Source organism: Monocercomonoides exilis, assembly GCF_001643675.1.
Source record: "Monocercomonoides exilis strain PA203 chromosome Unknown scaffold56-565389, whole genome shotgun sequence".
Taxonomy (NCBI): Eukaryota; Preaxostyla; order Oxymonadida; family Polymastigidae; genus Monocercomonoides; species Monocercomonoides exilis.
In genome coordinates, this window is record NW_027150601.1 from 183182 (window position 1) to 201946 (window position 18765).

Below are 18765 nucleotides of genomic sequence, written 5' to 3' on the forward strand. Positions count from 1 at the left end.
CATCACTTTCACTACAAATAAAAATAACAAATAAAAAGTTGTTTCAGTTCAAAAATAAAATAACTCGGAAAGAAAGAAATACCAAACTATAGTTAGAGGTTTTGCAACGCAGTCCTATCTTTCCGATTTGTTCTGCTTATACAGATATTCAGCCTTATCTTTAACATGAAAATAACTTATTTCATTCTTAAACCTGTCATTAGTTGTCAAGCTGCTGCAAACCAAAATGGACGTCCATTTTTCGTTATGATATCTTATATCAATTTTGCTTCCAACAATAGATCTGATTCTGAAGTCTGTGATAGAACTCAACAAACCCCATGTACCACAGCGGAGTATGACCTCAACGGCTTCATTTCCCTCCTTCAAGATGCGTCTCTTACTCTCCTCAGCTCAACATTTGTCCCCAATCAAACTCTAACCTTCATCGCTTCTGATATAAAAATCACTGGCAATGGCACAGAATCAACTACAGTCGCCTCCAGTGGAATCCAACAACCGAATTCTTCTTCATCTCTCTCAACATCATCATTTTCATCATATTAATCATTTTCGTCATCAACATCTTCTTCACCAGATCCATCTGCCTCGTCTGCCCTCTTAACAGACACAGGGCTCCCTCACAGTCTCTGCAGTCGACATCGCTCACAACTCCACAAACTCCATCACCCCCATCCTCTTCCACCTTTCCGATAACTCCCCTTCCCTCAACCTCAACACAACCACCATCACCGAAACAACCTCATCTTCATCATCAATCACAACTCCCCTCTTCTTCATCACTGCTGGCTCCCTCGCCCTCAACCACACAACAATCACAAAACTCATCCTCAACAGCCAAAGCATCTTCCATCTCACCTCCCTCACAGCTCCTCTCATCCTCAACTCCTCCAACATCACTCACATCACCTCCACTGCTTACCCCGCCAGCTGTGTCCTCTCCTCTGCCACCTCCCCTGCCCTCTCCCTCTCCCTCGCCAACTGCACCATCACCAGCATCAACTCAGCTCCACAAAACCAACAGACAGCCACCAATGGCGGGTGCATCTCATTCTCCTCATCTGCCTCTGCCAACACATTTTCGGTGAGCAACACAAATTTCTCCACCTGCTGTGTGAGCGAGGATACAAGTTCTGGAGGAAGAGGCGGTGCTCTCATGATCGAGTACAAGGACGATTCAGAAGTGTCATCCACAACCTTTTCCATCACCAATATCGTGTTTTCAGCCAACAAGGCCAGTGTCGGAAGAGATATGTATTTTCTGTGTGAATCATTTGTTGCTTCTGTGAAAGAGCCCTTATTCGCCTTCATGGGAAACATCACTCAGAAAGACAATTCGATTGCTGGACATGACAGAACAGAGGCATTTGGCAACTGGAATGTCGATTTGTTTATATTTCTCAACGGGCATTCAGCTGACAATGAATATGTGGAAAGCATACTTGGCATCAAAGCAATGAATTTCTGGCTATAAAAGATGCCCTGCAAGAGGACACAAAACGCTATGAGTCTTCTGAAGAAGGTGCAGATCATAAGGCAGAAATCATTTTATCAGCTGACTTGTCGGTGAATTTATGTGCAAAAGAAGGCAAAGTCGAAGATATTTGAAGAGAAGGTACACAAAATAGAAGAAAACATCTCACATGTGCATTTGATGAAATCAACATTGCTTGTCGGATATTTATTCTCTTGTTTTTAAAGAATTTTCTGTTAAATATGTCTTTCCTCTGAATCAGTTTCCTTCATCCTTTCATCTTCCACATCTCGTTAAAGGCGTGTGACGTTGTGTCACCTGCCGAACCTATTTTTGAAGCCCATCCATTTCACAAAAGAACTGCTTCAATGTATTTTCTGTTTTCACAGCAAATGCTTCGGTTTCAAAATGTGAAAAGTCGGAACTGTCCTCCTTTTTTTAATTTTGACATGCCAATCTGCTATTCTCCACAAAAAGTTTCTTTCATTTCGTTGTCTCATAATTTCAGCTGATATTCTGTGATTGAATAAAAAATTATCTGTGCTTCTGAATAGAAATGTGAGACGAGGGATGGAGCTGAATTTGGCTGGAGTTGAATAAAGTGGAAATATAAATATTTTTGTTGATCATCGAAGAAGGCGTTGAAGAAGAAGAAATAAAATGAAATGAATCCATATTGATGGCATTTCATTTCCAATATTATGAACGAAAATGTCAATCATTCAACGTTGATATATCGAGGCGAAGAAATGAGAATGATTTATTTTTTGTTCAGTTTATACGTGCTTAAGAATTGAATGGAATAAATGCATCAGAATGTCCATGGACTGATCCAATGCCATCGGAAAATTTACAGTTAAGAGGAAGCGGAAGAAGACAACGAAGAAGAAGAAAAGGAAGAAAAAGGAAGGACGATGATGATGATGATGACGACGACGATGATGATGATGATGAGGAGGAGGAGGAAGAGCAGGAAGAGGAGGAAGAGGAGGAGAAGGAGGAGGAGAAGGAGATGCAAATTGCTGGTTTGTTTGTGGAATCTGAACAACATTATAAAAAGCAGAAGAAGCAGAAGAAATATAAGAATTCTTTGTCAATTGACTTTTTTATGCTTTTCCATCAACATCCGAAAGCGAAGGAGAAGAGATTCGATTGCTTAGAAAGTCAATATCTGGACTTAGAGGAAGAAGAGGAAGAAGAGGACGAAGAGGAAGAAGAGGATGAAGAAGAAGGAGGAAATTCGAGTGTATTGGTGGAAGGTTGAGGAGAAGAGGCTAAAGATCCAAAGCAAACAGCAAGAGGAGAGCGAGGTGATGTTAATGAAGAGAAGTTGGATGTTTGATAGAGAGAAGAAGGAAGAGAAGAAAAAGAAGAAGAAGGTGATAGAATATTGACAGGAAGAGAAGGAGAAGAATCTTTTGCAGAAGGGCGGCCGAGTGAATCGTGAGCAGACGATTCAGATGAAGCAACAGGAGTGGAAGGCAAAGAGGATGCTGTTGAATCAGATGATGTTGAAGAAGGACGTGGTTGTGAAGGTGAATGTGAAAGTGAAAGATGATTTGACGAAAGAAGAAGGCGAAACTTGTGCGATCTGAATGACCGGCGAAGGAGATGACTGAACAGAAGAAGAAGAAGAAGAAGCATAATCATTATCATTAACACCATTATTATCAATATCATAATCATCTGTCTTAAAAGACGATTCTGATGAATTCAATGAAGTATTTTTTGTTTCCTTCAGAGAAGATGTTCTTGCAACAGAATGAACAGGAAGTGAACACACATTCAGCTGTTCCAGTTGTTGTTGCTGTTGTTGTTCTTGTTGATTGGCTGAGAGTTCAGACAATTCATCAAAGACTGAAGAAAAAGAAGAAGGCGATTATGAAGTTAATGCTGAATGATCAGATTTCAACACAATGACTGCTTTCGTAATAAAATTCTTTCAACAGAAGATATGAAGAAAGAACGAAAGAAGAAGGGGCATCTGAGAGAAAATTGGAATGAAATGAGTTCAATTGTTCTCTTTGGACGAGCTGGGCGACAAAGGCGAGCAAGAATCATCTGAAGAAAATACAAACAAAATGAGCAGATTCCAATTTCATTACAGCCAACAGCGGCAACAGAAAGTAGTTTCATTGTGTGTTGCAACACAAGAATTTGTTGGCTATTCAAACAACAAATTCTCAAATTCAAAGAAGGTCTTCTTTCCATCAGCTAAGACAAAAAACTATCGTAGATGAAGAAATCGAAGGAGAATGAGAAGAAATCACATAAGCTGAAAAAATGCTGCTTGAAATGGATTGTCTCTGAGAATAACGTTCAACATAAAAAAATACTGTTTGCTGAAATGGAAAAAAGTTCAAATAATACATAAAAATAATAAGTTTTGCAAAGGTTAAATTATCTAAAAATTGCACACCTGCCATCTTTTTCGCAAATGGAGAAGATTGTTCAATCACTGATGCTGTCAATCTCCATTTCCACTCCTTCGCATCGCTTCTTTCTTTGTAGTCCTTTTTTCCCAATAAAAACTTATTTTTCAATGTTGCATCCACTTCCTTTTTCAAGAAAATAATATTTCTGCTATTTTGCCCGAATGCTGCCTTTTGTTTGCATTCTTCTTTGTTAAAAAAAGCTTTCTGTTTGAATCAATGAAAAAACAATAAATGTAATATTCGATCATGTTTCGAATTGTTTTGAAAAACACTTTTTTCATTTTTTTCTAAATAGCTTGTGACCCAAGATTTTATTCTAAATACTTTAACCGGGTTTGATAAAGCTTTTACCAGAAAGACAGACTTGTTACGGGTTTTTCATGGTTTATCAGTAAAAAAATTATATTTATCGAAAGAATGAGTAATTACAGGAACGACATAGATGTTTCGACAAACAAGTTGAACTATTCGTAATAACTTGTTTGTATTCATTATTCATTATTTTTTACGAAACAATACATAGTTATGGTAAAATATCTAGTATTTAGAATAAAATCTTGGGTCACAAGCTATTTAGAAAAAAATGAAAAAAGTGTTTTTCAAAACAATTCGAAACATGATCGAATATTACATTTATTGTTTTTTCATTGATTCAAACAGAAAGCTTTTTTTAACAAAGAAGAATGCAAACAAAAGGCAGCATTCGGGCAAAATAGCAGAAATATTATTTTCTTGAAAAAGGAAGTGGATGCAACATTGAAAAATAAGTTTTTATTGGGAAAAAAGGACTACAAAGAAAGAAGCGATGCGAAGGAGTGGAAATGGAGATTGACAGCATCAGTGATTGAACAATCTTCTCCATTTGCGAAAAAGATGGCAGGTGTGCAATTTTTAGATAATTTAACCTTTGCAAAACTTATTATTTTTATGTATTATTTGAACTTTTTTCCATTTCAGCAAACAGTATTTTTTTATGTTGAACGTTATTCTCAGAGACAATCCATTTCAAGCAGCATTTTTTCAGCTTATGTGATTTCTTCTCATTCTCCTTCGATTTCTTCATCTACGATAGTTTTTTGTCTTAGCTGATGGAAAGAAGACCTTCTTTGAATTTGAGAATTTGTTGTTTGAATAGCCAACAAATTCTTGTGTTGCAACACACAATGAAACTACTTTCTGTTGCCGCTGTTGGCTGTAATGAAATTGGAATCTGCTCATTTTGTTTGTATTTTCTTCAGATGATTCTTGCTCGCCTTTGTCGCCCAGCTCGTCCAAAGAGAACAATTGAACTCATTTCATTCCAATTTTCTCTCAGATGCCCCTTCTTCTTTCGTTCTTTCTTCATATCTTCTGTTGAAAGAATTTTATTACGAAAGCAGTCATTGTGTTGAAATCTGATCATTCAGCATTAACTTCATAATCGCCTTCTTCTTTTTCTTCAGTCTTTGATGAATTGTCTGAACTCTCAGCCAATCAACAAGAACAACAACAGCAACAACAACTGGAACAGCTGAATGTGTGTTCACTTCCTGTTCATTCTGTTGCAAGAACATCTTCTCTGAAGGAAACAAAAAATACTTCATTGAATTCATCAGAATCGTCTTTTAAGACAGATGATTATGATATTGATAATAATGGTGTTAATGATAATGATTATGCTTCTTCTTCTTCTTCTTCTGTTCAGTCATCTCCTTCGCCGGTCATTCAGATCGCACAAGTTTCGCCTTCTTCTTTCGTCAAATCATCTTTCACTTTCACATTCACCTTCACAACCACGTCCTTCTTCAACATCATCTGATTCAACAGCATCCTCTTTGCCTTCCACTCCTGTTGCTTCATCTGAATCGTCTGCTCACGATTCACTCGGCCGCCCTTCTGCAAAAGATTCTTCTCCTTCTCTTCCTGTCAATATTCTATCACCTTCTTCTTCTTTTTCTTCTCTTCCTTCTTCTCTCTATCAAACATCCAACTTCTCTTCATTAACATCACCTCGCTCTCCTCTTGCTGTTTGCTTTGGATCTTTAGCCTCTTCTCCTCAACCTTCCACCAATACACTCGAATTTCCTCCTTCTTCTTCATCCTCTTCTTCCTCTTCGTCCTCTTCTTCCTCTTCTTCCTCTAAGTCCAGATATTGACTTTCTAAGCAATCGAATCTCTTCTCCTTCGCTTTCGGATGTTGATGGAAAAGCATAAAAAGTCAATTGACAAAGAATTCTTATATTTCTTCTGCTTCTTCTGCTTTTTATAATGTTGTTCAGATTCCACAAACAAACCAGCAATTTGCATCTCCTTCTCCTCCTCCTTCTCCTCCTCTTCCTCCTCTTCCTGCTCTTCCTCCTCCTCCTCATCATCATCATCATCGTCGTCGTCATCATCATCATCATCGTCCTTCCTTTTTCTTCCTTTTCTTCTTCTTCGTTGTCTTCTTCCGCTTCCTCTTAACTGTAAATTTTCCGATGGCATTGGATCAGTCCATGGACATTCTGATGCATTTATTCCATTCAATTCTTAAGCACGTATAAACTGAACAAAAAATAAATCATTCTCATTTCTTCGCCTCGATATATCAACGTTGAATGATTGACATTTTCGTTCATAATATTGGAAATGAAATGCCATCAATATGGATTCATTTCATTTTATTTCTTCTTCTTCAACGCCTTCTTCGATGATCAACAAAAATATTTATATTTCCACTTTATTCAACTCCAGCCAAATTCAGCTCCATCCCTCGTCTCACATTTCTATTCAGAAGCACAGATAATTTTTTATTCAATCACAGAATATCAGCTGAAATTATGAGACAACGAAATGAAAGAAACTTTTTGTGGAGAATAGCAGATTGGCATGTCAAAATTAAAAAAGGAGGACAGTTCCGACTTTTCACATTTTGAAACCGAAGCATTTGCTGTGAAAACAGAAAATACATTGAAGCAGTTCTTTTGTGAAATGGATGGGCTTCAAAAATAGGTTCGGCAGGTGACACAACGTCACACGCCTTTAACGAGATGTGGAAGATGAAAGGATGAAGGAAACTGATTCAGAGGAAAGACATATTTAACAGAAAATTCTTTAAAAACAAGAGAATAAATATCCGACAAGCAATGTTGATTTCATCAAATGCACATGTGAGATGTTTTCTTCTATTTTGTGTACCTTCTCTTCAAATATCTTCGACTTTGCCTTCTTTTGCACATAAATTCACCGACAAGTCAGCTGATAAAATGATTTCTGCCTTATGATCTGCACCTTCTTCAGAAGACTCATAGCGTTTTGTGTCCTCTTGCAGGGCATCTTTTATAGCCAGAAATTCATTGCTTTGATGCCAAGTATGCTTTCCACATATTCATTGTCAGCTGAATGCCCGTTGAGAAATATAAACAAATCGACATTCCAGTTGCCAAATGCCTCTGTTCTGTCATGTCCAGCAATCGAATTGTCTTTCTGAGTGATGTTTCCCATGAAGGCGAATAAGGGCTCTTTCACAGAAGCAACAAATGATTCACACAGAAAATACATATCTCTTCCGACACTGGCCTTGTTGGCTGAAAACACGATATTGGTGATGGAAAAGGTTGTGGATGACACTTCTGAATCGTCCTTGTACTCGATCATGAGAGCACCGCCTCTTCCTCCAGAACTTGTATCCTCGCTCACACAGCAGGTGGAGAAATTTGTGTTGCTCACCGAAAATGTGTTGGCAGAGGCAGATGAGGAGAATGAGATGCACCCGCCATTGGTGGCTGTCTGTTGGTTTTGTGGAGCTGAGTTGATGCTGGTGATGGTGCAGTTGGCGAGGGAGAGGGAGAGGGCAGGGGAGGTGGCAGAGGAGAGGACACAGCTGGCGGGGTAAGCAGTGGAGGTGATGTGAGTGATGTTGGAGGAGTTGAGGATGAGAGGAGCTGTGAGGGAGGTGAGATGGAAGATGCTTTGGCTGTTGAGGATGAGTTTTGTGATTGTTGTGTGGTTGAGGGCGAGGGAGCCAGCAGTGATGAAGAAGAGGGGAGTTGTGATTGATGATGAAGATGAGGTTGTTTCGGTGATGGTGGTTGTGTTGAGGTTGAGGGAAGGGGAGTTATCGGAAAGGTGGAAGAGGATGGGGGTGATGGAGTTTGTGGAGTTGTGAGCGATGTCGACTGCAGAGACTGTGAGGGAGCCCTGTGTCTGTTAAGAGGGCAGACGAGGCAGATGGATCTGGTGAAGAAGATGTTGATGACGAAAATGATTAATATGATGAAAATGATGATGTTGAGAGAGATGAAGAAGAATTCGGTTGTTGGATTCCACTGGAGGCGACTGTAGTTGATTCTGTGCCATTGCCAGTGATTTTTATATCAGAAGCGATGAAGGTTAGAGTTTGATTGGGGACAAATGTTGAGCTGAGGAGAGTAAGAGACGCATCTTGAAGGAGGGAAATGAAGCCGTTGAGGTCATACTCCGCTGTGGTACATGGGGTTTGTTGAGTTCTATCACAGACTTCAGAATCAGATCTATTGTTGGAAGCAAAATTGATATAAGATATCATAACGAAAAATGGACGTCCATTTTGGTTTGCAGCAGCTTGACAACTAATGACAGGTTTAAGAATGAAATAAGTTATTTTCATGTTAAAGATAAGGCTGAATATCTGTATAAGCAGAACAAATCGGAAAGATAGGACTGCGTTGCAAAACCTCTAACTATAGTTTGGTATTTCTTTCTTTCCGAGTTATTTTATTTTTGAACTGAAACAACTTTTTATTTGTTATTTTTATTTGTAGTGAAAGTGATGAAAAACTGGAAGGCAAAAAACTTAAAAAAGAAACAAGAATTCGGAAAACTGAACAAAAAAAGTGCAAATCGCTAAGTAGTTATTCTTTGTTGCCTTCTGCTTCTTTATTGATCTCGTCATTTGCAATTTTCCGTTGTTTTGAATTCTCCATATGTATTTCTTCATCGTGCATTGATTTTCGTTTTCTTTTCATTTTCTCTCTGAACATTAAGTTTGATTCGCGCCTTTTTTTTTTGTTTGCTTTTCCACTTCATCTTGATTAAAAATAAGTCATTTCTTCTCAAACTTCCCATCATCTTCTGTGAGGTAGTTCGACTGAATATTGAGATTTGTGAGCCGTACAGCAATTTCTTCATAAAAATTCGCATCATCCATCCCGTGACGATATTTGTTCACACATTGTTTCCACAGCCGTTTCATCCTGTCAAAAACCATTCTTCTGGAATTCGTTATTTTGTGGGTCTCGCATTTAATTCCATTTCTTTTTTGGCTTTGGTATTTTCAATCGAAGATATGAACAAAAAAACCTTCCACCATGGTCTGATATCGTTTATTCGCTGTTATTTTTCATCGAGAAACACATTCATTCAGCCCATTCTTTTGTCTATTCATTAAGTTGCTGCTTGCTTGACTGGAGTAAACAGAAGTATTTAATGAATTCAAAGAAGAAACTGTTTCTGAAAACGACGATGATGTTTGTGAATATAGTATTCCACTAGTGCAATTTTCATGTTGAATGTCTGCATTTCTAACTTGGGAGCTTCAACTATCAGTTTTTGTGTTTCAATATGAAAAATAAATTCACAAATTAAAAAAATAAAAATTATGTTTTGTTTTTCGTTCACAAAAAATGATGCATACATAATAAAAGGATCAACGAACGTTAAATAACTCATCTTTGATAAAAATTTATCAGTCTAATAAATTGGAACACAAGTGTCTCAAAATACATTCAAATTTTGTTTCCTTTTAAATATAAAATCTTTGTCTGAAAGAATGGGTTTTTTTCGTAACAAGTGTAATTTATCCGTTACAAGTCTTGATTTTTCGTAACAACTAAGCATTTTGCTAAATACAGATAGTTGCCGTAAAATATCTAATGAATTTTATTTTCACTTAAAAAGCTTTCCATGCATTTTTCGAAAAAAAAAAAAAAAAAAAAAAAAAAAAAAAAAAAAAAAAAAAAAAAAAAAAATCAAATGTTTTGAAAAAGTCATAACATGTTTTTCAATATTGTTTTCATTTCGAAAAATGTTTCAAAATTCTAAACAAAAAAATATCCTGTAAAATTTAATGTTGAACTGGATAGTTTCGAAAAAAAATGGCAGAATACGTTATTATCGATCAATGCGTCAAAACACATAATTTTTCTTCATAAATAGTGAAGAAAATTTGTGAGTTTAACTTAAATAAATTCAATTCTTGAAAACCAACAATTTTCTTCAAATGGGATAAGATCAGTAAAAATTTCCGTTTTATTTTATTTTGGATATGTTTCCAGGAAATCAGGAAAGTGGGAACATGAAAAGTGAAAAGATGGATGAAGATCCAACATCACCAAGTTCACTAACTCTCCCAACACCTGAATTAATCCACACTTCCATTCTACACAAAAAGCGTTTGGCTTTGAAATCGAAATTTTTACGCTTTTCTCAAAACAGTCCATCGTCTCAAATCATCGAAGTGAAAACAGAACTTCAAAGTGAAAGTTTTCTTTCGAATGGATTGACATCAGGGCTTGCAGACAAAGATTCTACTCGTTCTTTTCTTACTGATACTGTAATTGTGAGGCCTACAGCTTCATTTCTTGACCAATCACCACAAGTTACGCCATCTATGTCTGAGAGAGGACTCACACCAGCATTGCCGTCATCCACTCCACTTCAATCGCCTTCTCTTAAAACGACTTCATTTTTTGGGCAATCTTCAAATTTGCTCCAACAAAAAAAGTTCATTTCACCATCTCAATCCCCTCAAACTGTTTCAAACTCAACATCAGTTTTTTCTTCACCAACACTTTTTTCTGGAAGCCAATCACAAATAATGAAAAAACATTCAATGACAGCTGCTCAAGCTGCATTCGTTGCTCAGCTACAAAAAGTTGAAGAAGCAGAGAAAGGCCGTTCTGGAGGCTACAAGGCTAAAGGCAATATTTCTCATTCTTTTTCGCCTGGTCTTGCTCTTTCTCCTTCTGCAACAAAAGACGACACTTCAACAATAACATTTGCTCCATTAGTTCCTTCCACTTCAGCGGGAAATCTTTCAAAAGGATATTCATCTCAATCGCCCCCGGCCTCGTTTTCATCAAATTTACTTCCTTCTTCACCACTTCATGGTTCATTCAAAATCAATAATGAAATTCACACAAATTCTTTAACGATAGAAGAGAGGCCTCCGCCTCCAAGAAGAAGAAATGCCAACGGAGAAATTGTGTATTGCGTCTGCCAATCGGTTTGTTTTAATTTCAACATTTCCTTTTATTTTTGTCAATTTTCATCTTTTCAATTTATGAAAATAATTATTATTCATTAATAAAATTTCAATCATTTTTTATTTTCGCCTATTCCGCTGCAACAGCCTCTGGACGATGTGTTTATGATTCAGTGCGACAAATGCCAAGAGTGGTACCATGGCGCATGTGTCGACATCACAAAGGAGCAGTCATCGCTGATCGACACATTCATCTGCCCAATGTGCAAAGGCAAAGGCGAGGAATTCATAAAGACATTTCTGAAGCGCTGGAAGTCCGGTGCCATCAACCTCGAACGCGAGCGCGCAATTGCCATCGCCCAGCGTCAGGCAGAAGAAGCAGCACACCTTTCAGCACAGTCAGCATTGTCTGACTCTGCTCTGTCAGCTTCTGCAACTTCCTCGTTCTCTTCCGCTGACCAGTTTGCGATGCATTCTGACGAGCCATCGGGCGGGCTGATGTCTCTGCCTTCTTCTACCTCATTCGCCACCTCTGCATCGTCATCTGGCTCAGCTGACTACACAAAGGACTCTCCAGACTACTCAATGGCCTTTTCACCACCTCTTCCCTTTCCAATGGATGAAGAGGGAAAAGGCTCACTGGGAGCTTTGGGGTCACCTGCATTCGACACTCCGTATTCTTCTCCGTCTGACCCTTACTCTGCACTCGACTCACCCTACCAGCCAAACTCACCAGGCGCATACACACGCTACGGGAAGACCAAGCGCGACCGATTGAATTCCAATGTGAACTCTCCGCTGCGATCGATGAAGCACGGCTACGGATCTCCTTATGCACACCACGAGCACATGCGGAAGAAAGGCGGGAGAGGCTCAGACATGCTGCTGTTCCCATCTCCTGGCCACTCCACTTCCCCAGGCGCCTCTTTGTGGGGCCAGTCATCACTGGGCAGATCTTCGCTCTCGGCACACCAGCTGTCCTCGCTGTCGTCGTATTCGCATCAGAACTTGCAGCACTCAGGTGGAAGTGGCAGGCACTATGAGAGTGATGAGTCGTCGGATGACAACTCGAGTGATGGCTGGCCGTTTGGCGGTGGGAAGAAGAAGAAGAAGGACAGAAAGAGGTTTGAAGGGAGAGGCGACAGTGCAATGGACGATATGTCGAATAAAGACAAAGAAGGACGAGGAGACAAAGACAAGCAGCCAGAGGGAGATTCGGACTCTGACCTGTTCAGCGACTCGACCGACGACAAGTCATACGCAGCGTCTGAAAAGGCGTATGAAGCACGACGCGGGCGGACGGCAGGGCGCAACAGAAGCGGAAGCGAGCGATCGCCCACACACAGCTCGTTCTCAGACAGCTCTCTGTCACCTAGTTCGTCTTCGTCCTCTTCGTCTTCGTCGTCGAGGGACGTGGACTGGAGCGACAATGAGTTTGGGCGGAGCACGCGGACAGGGTCAGCCTCGGCAGCGTCAAAGGCGAAGAAGCGGCACAAACACCACGAGAGCCACAAGCACAGCCACAGCATGCGCCATTCTGGGTCGTTTGATGCGGCGGCGTATCTACAGGAGAACGGGTTCCAGCCTGGAGACTTTGAAGGGCTGCCGTGGATGCAGAATGGAGAGTGGTATTTGGATGGGATGGGGGGAGAGGACGGGATGGGAGGGAAGAAGAAGAACAAGATGAGAGGCGCAGGAATGAGCAAGAGTGGGAAGAAGGAAAAGAAGTTTGGGCTGACGAAAAGCATTCTGCAGAAGCTGAAGCTGAAGAATAGAGGCAGAACCCCCTCAAAGACGCCGAAGGGAAAGAGAATGAGAATAGAAAGATCTCTTCATGCTGCTGGTGCAAGTGCACTGGATGGAATAGAACAGGATGCATCTTTGTATCTGAGTGGTGTGCACATTGATTGACTTTATGTTATATTATATTATTTGTTAAATTATTCTTTAACATTCACATATATTTCTTTGTAAATCTCATATGTTATTATTTAAAAATTTCTTTAATATAACATTTTCAATTTAAACATTTAACTCTCACAAACATAACAGCAAAAGACTCCTCTGCCATCGCTAGCCTTCTCAACCGAGCGAAAAAGACCAAAAAATCCAGCAAAGGCGGCGCCTCCTCCAAAAGCCTGCTGCGCCGCCTGAACCAGCTGAAGAAGTTCCGCCACGGCAGCACCGACACTTTAGACAGCAACGCCCCCTTCAGCCTTGCACACGGGTCGAAATCTCTCTCTTCTGCATTCCTCTTCTCCTCCCCAAACACCCGCAGCTCCAGTGCGAAGAGGCAGCAGTCCTCAAAACAGAAGGGCTTTCTGGACGAGGCGCTGGGGCTGGAGAAAGAAGGCTCCTCATCTGCCTCTCCTTCTCTTTCCTTCGACTCTCTCTCTTCGCCTGCCTCGCCTTCCTCGTCGCTCATCGACTTCTCCTCTGCCATCTCGCAGTCTGCCCACACGCCTTCTGACTCGCGCTCCACCCGCCTCCACCGCACACGCATCAGAGCATCCTCTTTGATCATCCCGTTCTCATTCGTGTCGGCTGTTGCCAGTCTGAACAGAACACTCTCAAAACACAGCGACTCTTCGATGCTCTATTCGGGAAAGAATGAAAGAGTGAGCAGCGCAATGGAACATGAAAGCTCTTCGATTTTCTCGTCTTCTTCTCTTTCTTCTTCTTCCATGTCTTCTTCTTCGCCTTCTTCTGAGGGAAAGGCAGCAGTCACAGAATTGACTGCACTTTCACCACATTCTTCAACTTCATTGGATTCACTTCATACGTCTCAGCCACAAACACAAACACAAACACAAACACCTTCTTCTTCTATATCTTCTTCAACATCTTCTTCAGCTTCTCAATCAACTAATTCATCATCTTCATCATCATCTTCCTCCTCCTCTTCTTCTCTTCCTCCACCTCGCACTCCGTCTCCCATCACTTTCGAGCTCTTTGAGCCGACCAACCCACATCGAATGGACTCCAACAAGAAAGAGAAGGCAGCCAGCAAGCAGTCCACACCCAACCAAACAGCGTCTGAACAGTCAGCTGATTTGGCCTCATATCTCCTCAGCACAACTGAAACACCTTCTGCCTCTCCTTCTTCCTTGTCATCCACCCTCCCTTCGACTGCTGACTCCACCATTCGATATTCTGTTCTGCCTCCGTCTCTTCTCCCTCGCTTGTCTGATGATCAGGTGCCTGTGTTTGTGTGTCGCAATCCGTCCTGCCGCAGGAAATTCACTCTGCCTGTCGATGCATTCAGACATCCTCCTTCAAAAACATCTCCCTTATCATCATCATCATCATCATCTTCTTCTTCTTCTGCTTCAATGACGAATAAACTTGACAAAGAGCAGAATATTCCTCCTCTTCCCTCCTCCACCACTTTCTTCTCTGTTCGTTATTGCTCTGACTTCTGCGGTGTGGCAGCGATGTGGAAGAAGCTGGGCATTCCAGGTGTGCCTCCGCTACAGCCGCCGCCTCATCTCGCACACATTCTGGACGGCTTTGCAGATACAAATTCAACTCCTGCTGATTCTTCTGTGAATGGGGATATCAGAGAGAAGGAGAAGGAGAAAGAAAAGGAGAAAGAGAACGAGAAAGGCAACACGTTGGATCTATCGTCATTGATGATGTCGACAGAGCTGCCATCGCCTGCGATGCTTGAAAAGGCAGCTGATGTGCTGGGTGTTGACACGGGTGAGAACAGTGCTATTGCTTCGATGAAGAGGAGATTCGCAAAACAGCAGGCAGCCACATGAGAGAATGGAAGAAGACAAACACAGATTGTGAAATTAGGTAAGAATTACAACTTTGCTCATTTCATTGAACTATTCTTAATATTTTATTCATTTGTTGGATATTGCTTCACTTCAACTCTTTGCTTTTTCTTCATAACAAAAGTGCACAATGCTTTTTACAGAAAATGTGCTTTATTTTTTAACAAGCCGAACCAGAAAATAAAAAAAATTGAAATTGGTTTTGTTTGAAATGACTAATACATTTTTAGAATCATTTAACAAGATGAGAACCTAAAACATTGTTTTTTTCATAAAATAAAGTCAAAGTTTGCAAAAAAGGAATGCTCAACTCGCCATTTTTTCGCAAGACGTGATAAAACATTGTTCATTCAATTTGCATTTTCTTGGATTTTGTTCGGTTGAAACGGCTTTGAGCTTTGTGTGAAAAAACAAGCTGTCATCTTCGAAAAGCGTGGAAATTTTTTATTCAGCAACTTATTCATTTTTAAGAGTAATCAATTAAACATTTCGTTGTTAATTTGAACGCTTCAAAATGTTTGATTCAAATCAAAGATTCAATCCAAGAAAAACATAATCTGATTTTTATACTAAGACACAAGTGCTTTGAGGTGAAAAGAGTTATTAGAAAAGAATAAAAATTCTAAATAAAAATTATTTAAAAAAATAATCCAAACAAAAAGATGCAATTTCAAGTTGTGTCAAACGTTGTGAATATTCGAATATTTCCCTTTTTCTGCTTTGTGAAAACTATTTTGGCTTTTTCTTTAACAATTTCCTTTACAATCAAAGTATTCACATAACATTCCTTTTCTCTTCATTTATCCACCACAAATATCAACAACCTAATTTAGTGACCAGACGAAGACCGACCCGTCGTGTGAGCCAGAGACGATGTAGTATCCATCAGGAGACCATGCCAAGCACGATACCATTTCTGGGTGTCCCTGCCCCAGCAGCACTATCTTCCCTTCGTCATAATCTACAACTTTCACCATCTTGTCTCTTCCTGCGCATGCAAGCAGCGATCCTGTCGGGTTGATTGCCACATCCATAATCTCCTGCTCTGACAGCTCCAGCTCTCTCAGCAGCTTCCCTTCGACTGAGTCGTAGTAGCTCACCATCCTGTCTGATCCACACACAACAACTTGGCAACAGTCCGGCGGTAGATAATCCACACCCAAAAAGTTGGCATGCTTCATCATCTGCTTCAAGCGCACATATCGATCAGATAGAGACCAAGTATAACATGTGCCATCATCAGACACACTCACACACTCTGTGTCTTCAAAGTTCACACGCACCGCATTCACTTTCGTCCTGTGCTCTTTCAGTGTCGCCACCAGTGTCTGAGACTCTCTCCCCAGCTTCCACACACGCACCTGCCCTTCGCTACCCCCAGACACAATGTACTGATTCGTGGTGCTGTACGTGGTGATGCACGTGACCTGTTTGTGTGCATCGTTGATCACATAAAGCAGCCTTCCTGTTTCTGGGCCGAACGCACGGATTTTGCCATCGCTCCAGCCGCTAATGATTTCTGAGCCAGAAGGATTGAAGCATACACAAAGACACTCCTGGTTCGGAACTTCAATGCGCAGCAGTTCATTACCTGTTGCCATGTGCCACAGGCGGATGTCGCCAGACTGCGAACATGATGCGAAAATCTCAGATGTGGAAAGAGGGAATGCTACGCCTGTAACGGGGCCAGTATGACACGTTCCTTTCAGCGAAGCCTTCATATCTGGAATAATGATGGAGTAGATGCAGCCCTTTTCTGTTCCACACACAAGTTCCCACTGCGGCCCAGCTGCGGCAGGGCGGATGGAAGGAGGGCGAACTGCTTCCGTCTGTCGTGGAATCAGAGCACGCTGGGCAGTTGCCATTGGAATGACTGGCCCGCGTGTGCTGATCTTCTTTGGAGCGCCTCTACCTGCACCAGAAGAAGGGGAAGCTCGTCGGACTGTTCTCGCAGGAGCAGCTCGTGAAGCAGGAGGGGGTGCTGGGTGATATGGCCTGACATTAATTGATGAAACTTTTCCCATCACTTGCACCTTTCCCACATTCAAGAAAAGAGGTTTTGTTGCATTCATTGGATCTGGAATGGTGTAAACAACAACATCACCGTTGCCGCTTCCAGCTGCAAGCGCAAGACCCTTTGCAGCCATTCTGAAGAGAGCAAGAGAAGTGCATCCCCCCTGAAGCCTGTTGATATCCTTTGAAGGACCATAATGCTTCAACAAGTACGTCTGCATGTGCACAACCATAATATCACCTGTAGTTGTGCCAATGTATGCCAGTTCGTCTGTCTCATCTATCACTGCACAAAGAGACACTCTCCTGAAATGACCCAATTGACAGTCGTTTGGAATAAGCTTCGTGTTGCGGTAGTCAATATCCCACACACGTGGTTGGCACAGACCGCCAGTCAAAAACGATTCATCAGAGTTTCTAAAGAACTCCACAAAATAAGCTGCATCAATCGCGACAGGTGATCCACAAACTGGAAAAACAATCGCAAATATTCATTTTGCAGATAACAATTAGAACTATTTAAACACAAACAACAAAACTAAACAAATAAACAAACTTGGCTTTCCTTCATCAACTTTCCAAACAACAACATTTTTATCATCAAGTCCTCCTAATGATACCATATATTGCTCTGATGGAGAGAACGATAAACTCTGAACTTTTCCGTTGTGTTGTTTCAATTTAAACAATTGAGTTCTAGTTTCGAAATCCCAAATAATAATGTAAGCCTATAGAAAATTGAATTCGATTGCATAATGATACAAAAGCATTCAAATAAACCAAATAAATAAGCTTTGAAAAGAATAAAAAATATTCACACAGGAAATCCTGTTCTAGTCTCTTCACCAGAGGCGATGTACTTTCCTGATTTTGAAATGGCAAAGCATGTGATGTGACCCGAATGGCCAATAAGGAATTCTTGAGAACCACCGAGTTGTGAAATGACAAGATTGCATCCAATAGCATACACGACATGCTGGCCATTTGGATGTAACTTATATCCACCAGGTATCGTACCTTGTGAAAAGCGCAAGATACATTACCAATTAATTAAGATCAAGTAATTTGTGATGTTCAAAACAAATAATAATCAAAAAAAATAAATTCAACGAATAAGAATTAGAAAAAGTTGCAATCAACGAATATAAAGCATTAAATAAAGAAAATAACTTTATTTTGCAATACCTGCAAATCCAATTGTTTGCTCAAGCGGAAGTGGCTCGAAATCGCTCATTATTTTTTATTCAAACAACTTATTCCCATAAATCATTTATATTCTTTTGATCAAAAATTTTTATCGCTTTTCTTTGAATATGTTTGGAAAAAACATTATTGATATGTTTATTAATGATTGAAGTGAAAATTCAGAAATGGGAGCTTGACACGAGAATTGAGAAGTGTTATTAGAAAGAAACAAGAAGTGCTTACTGAAGTGGAGATAGCATTATATGTCTGTTTCGCCTTCAGGAAGAGCGTCTATGTAGAGAACGTTGTTGCATCTTAAAACATCAAGAAAAACAACAAATAAATCAAAATAAGATTTTAAAAAATTCATATTATTCAAACAAACAAATAATACCTTATTAACACTTGCCCCAAAAATCCTGTTGCCTTTCCTTCAACGAACTCTTCGCAGTTAGCAAGTTCAAGATTCATGAAGCTATCTACAGAGACAAGATATCCCTGAAGAGATAGACCCCATTTTAGCTTCACTAATATCGGTTTTCCGGTAAGTGATCGAAGGAAGTCTTTTGGAAATAACGCTTTGCTCTAAACATAAACGAAATGAACACCATTAACATTCTATTACAAAAGAAAATCATATTTCAATATTCACACCATTTTCAATTATTTGTAAAG

At 40.2% G+C, this 18765-nt stretch overlaps 7 protein-coding genes across 7 annotated transcripts; 3 read left to right on the forward strand and 4 right to left on the reverse strand.

Annotated features, from left to right (window-relative positions):
- Positions 1-918: 918 nt before the first annotated feature.
- On the reverse strand, positions 919-1320 carry MONOS_9196c1 (uncharacterized protein; the record flags this gene model as incomplete). Its single annotated transcript, XM_067879670.1, has 1 exon — positions 919-1320. The coding sequence occupies one exon, from the start codon at positions 1318-1320 to the stop codon at positions 919-921; it is 402 nt and encodes a 133-aa protein (XP_067720081.1).
- A 1318-nt stretch (positions 1321-2638) lies between these two features.
- On the reverse strand, positions 2639-3118 carry MONOS_9195c1 (uncharacterized protein; the record flags this gene model as incomplete). The annotated part of the gene is made up of 1 exon (XM_067879668.1): positions 2639-3118. The coding sequence occupies one exon, from the start codon at positions 3116-3118 to the stop codon at positions 2639-2641; it is 480 nt and encodes a 159-aa protein (XP_067720082.1).
- A 2446-nt stretch (positions 3119-5564) lies between these two features.
- On the forward strand, positions 5565-6044 carry MONOS_9195c2 (uncharacterized protein; the record flags this gene model as incomplete). Its single annotated transcript, XM_067879669.1, has 1 exon — positions 5565-6044. The coding sequence occupies one exon, from the start codon at positions 5565-5567 to the stop codon at positions 6042-6044; it is 480 nt and encodes a 159-aa protein (XP_067720083.1).
- A 1316-nt stretch (positions 6045-7360) lies between these two features.
- Positions 7361-7762, forward strand: MONOS_9196c2 (uncharacterized protein; the record flags this gene model as incomplete). Its single annotated transcript, XM_067879671.1, has 1 exon — positions 7361-7762. One exon carries the CDS (start codon positions 7361-7363, stop codon positions 7760-7762), a length of 402 nt encoding a protein of 133 aa, XP_067720084.1.
- Positions 7763-10171: 2409 nt separating this feature from the next.
- Positions 10172-15039, forward strand: MONOS_3009 (putative nucleosome-remodeling factor subunit BPTF; the record flags this gene model as incomplete). The annotated part of the gene is made up of 3 exons (XM_067872976.1): positions 10172-11131; positions 11258-13004; positions 13163-15039. 3 exons carry the CDS (start codon positions 10172-10174, stop codon positions 14872-14874), a joined length of 4419 nt encoding a protein of 1472 aa, XP_067720085.1. The 3' UTR covers positions 14875-15039.
- A 388-nt stretch (positions 15040-15427) lies between these two features.
- MONOS_3010 (putative WD repeat-containing protein 16) lies at positions 15428-18162 on the reverse strand. The gene is made up of 4 exons (XM_067872978.1): positions 18091-18162; positions 17726-17922; positions 17462-17633; positions 15428-17374 (listed from the first exon to the last, which is right to left on the reverse strand). The coding sequence occupies exons 1-4, from the start codon at positions 18137-18139 to the stop codon at positions 15717-15719; spliced, it is 2076 nt and encodes a 691-aa protein (XP_067720086.1). The 5' UTR covers positions 18140-18162; the 3' UTR covers positions 15428-15716.
- Positions 18163-18183: 21 nt separating this feature from the next.
- On the reverse strand, positions 18184-18761 carry MONOS_3011 (small nuclear ribonucleoprotein F). Its single transcript, XM_067872979.1, has 3 exons — positions 18745-18761; positions 18485-18675; positions 18184-18404 (listed from the first exon to the last, which is right to left on the reverse strand). Exons 1-3 carry the CDS (start codon positions 18745-18747, stop codon positions 18350-18352), a joined length of 249 nt encoding a protein of 82 aa, XP_067720087.1. The 5' UTR covers positions 18748-18761; the 3' UTR covers positions 18184-18349.
- Between the last annotated feature and the right edge of the window lie 4 nt (positions 18762-18765).

Coding starts and splice junctions, on each gene's coding strand:
- MONOS_3010 (XM_067872978.1), bottom strand. CDS start 18,139: ATGAGCGATTTCGAGCCACTTCCGCTTGAGCAAACAATTGGATTTGCA. Junction 17,923..18,090: donor GCAAACAATTGGATTTGCAG/GTATTGCAAAAT, acceptor GCTTTTCACAAG/GTACGATACCTGGTGGATAT. Junction 17,375..17,461: donor AGTTGATGAAGGAAAGCCAA/GTTTGTTTATTT, acceptor TTGTTTTTCCAG/TTTGTGGATCACCTGTCGCG.
- MONOS_3011 (XM_067872979.1), bottom strand. Junction 18,405..18,484: donor TTGGGGCAAGTGTTAATAAG/GTATTATTTGTT, acceptor TGATGTTTTAAG/ATGCAACAACGTTCTCTACA.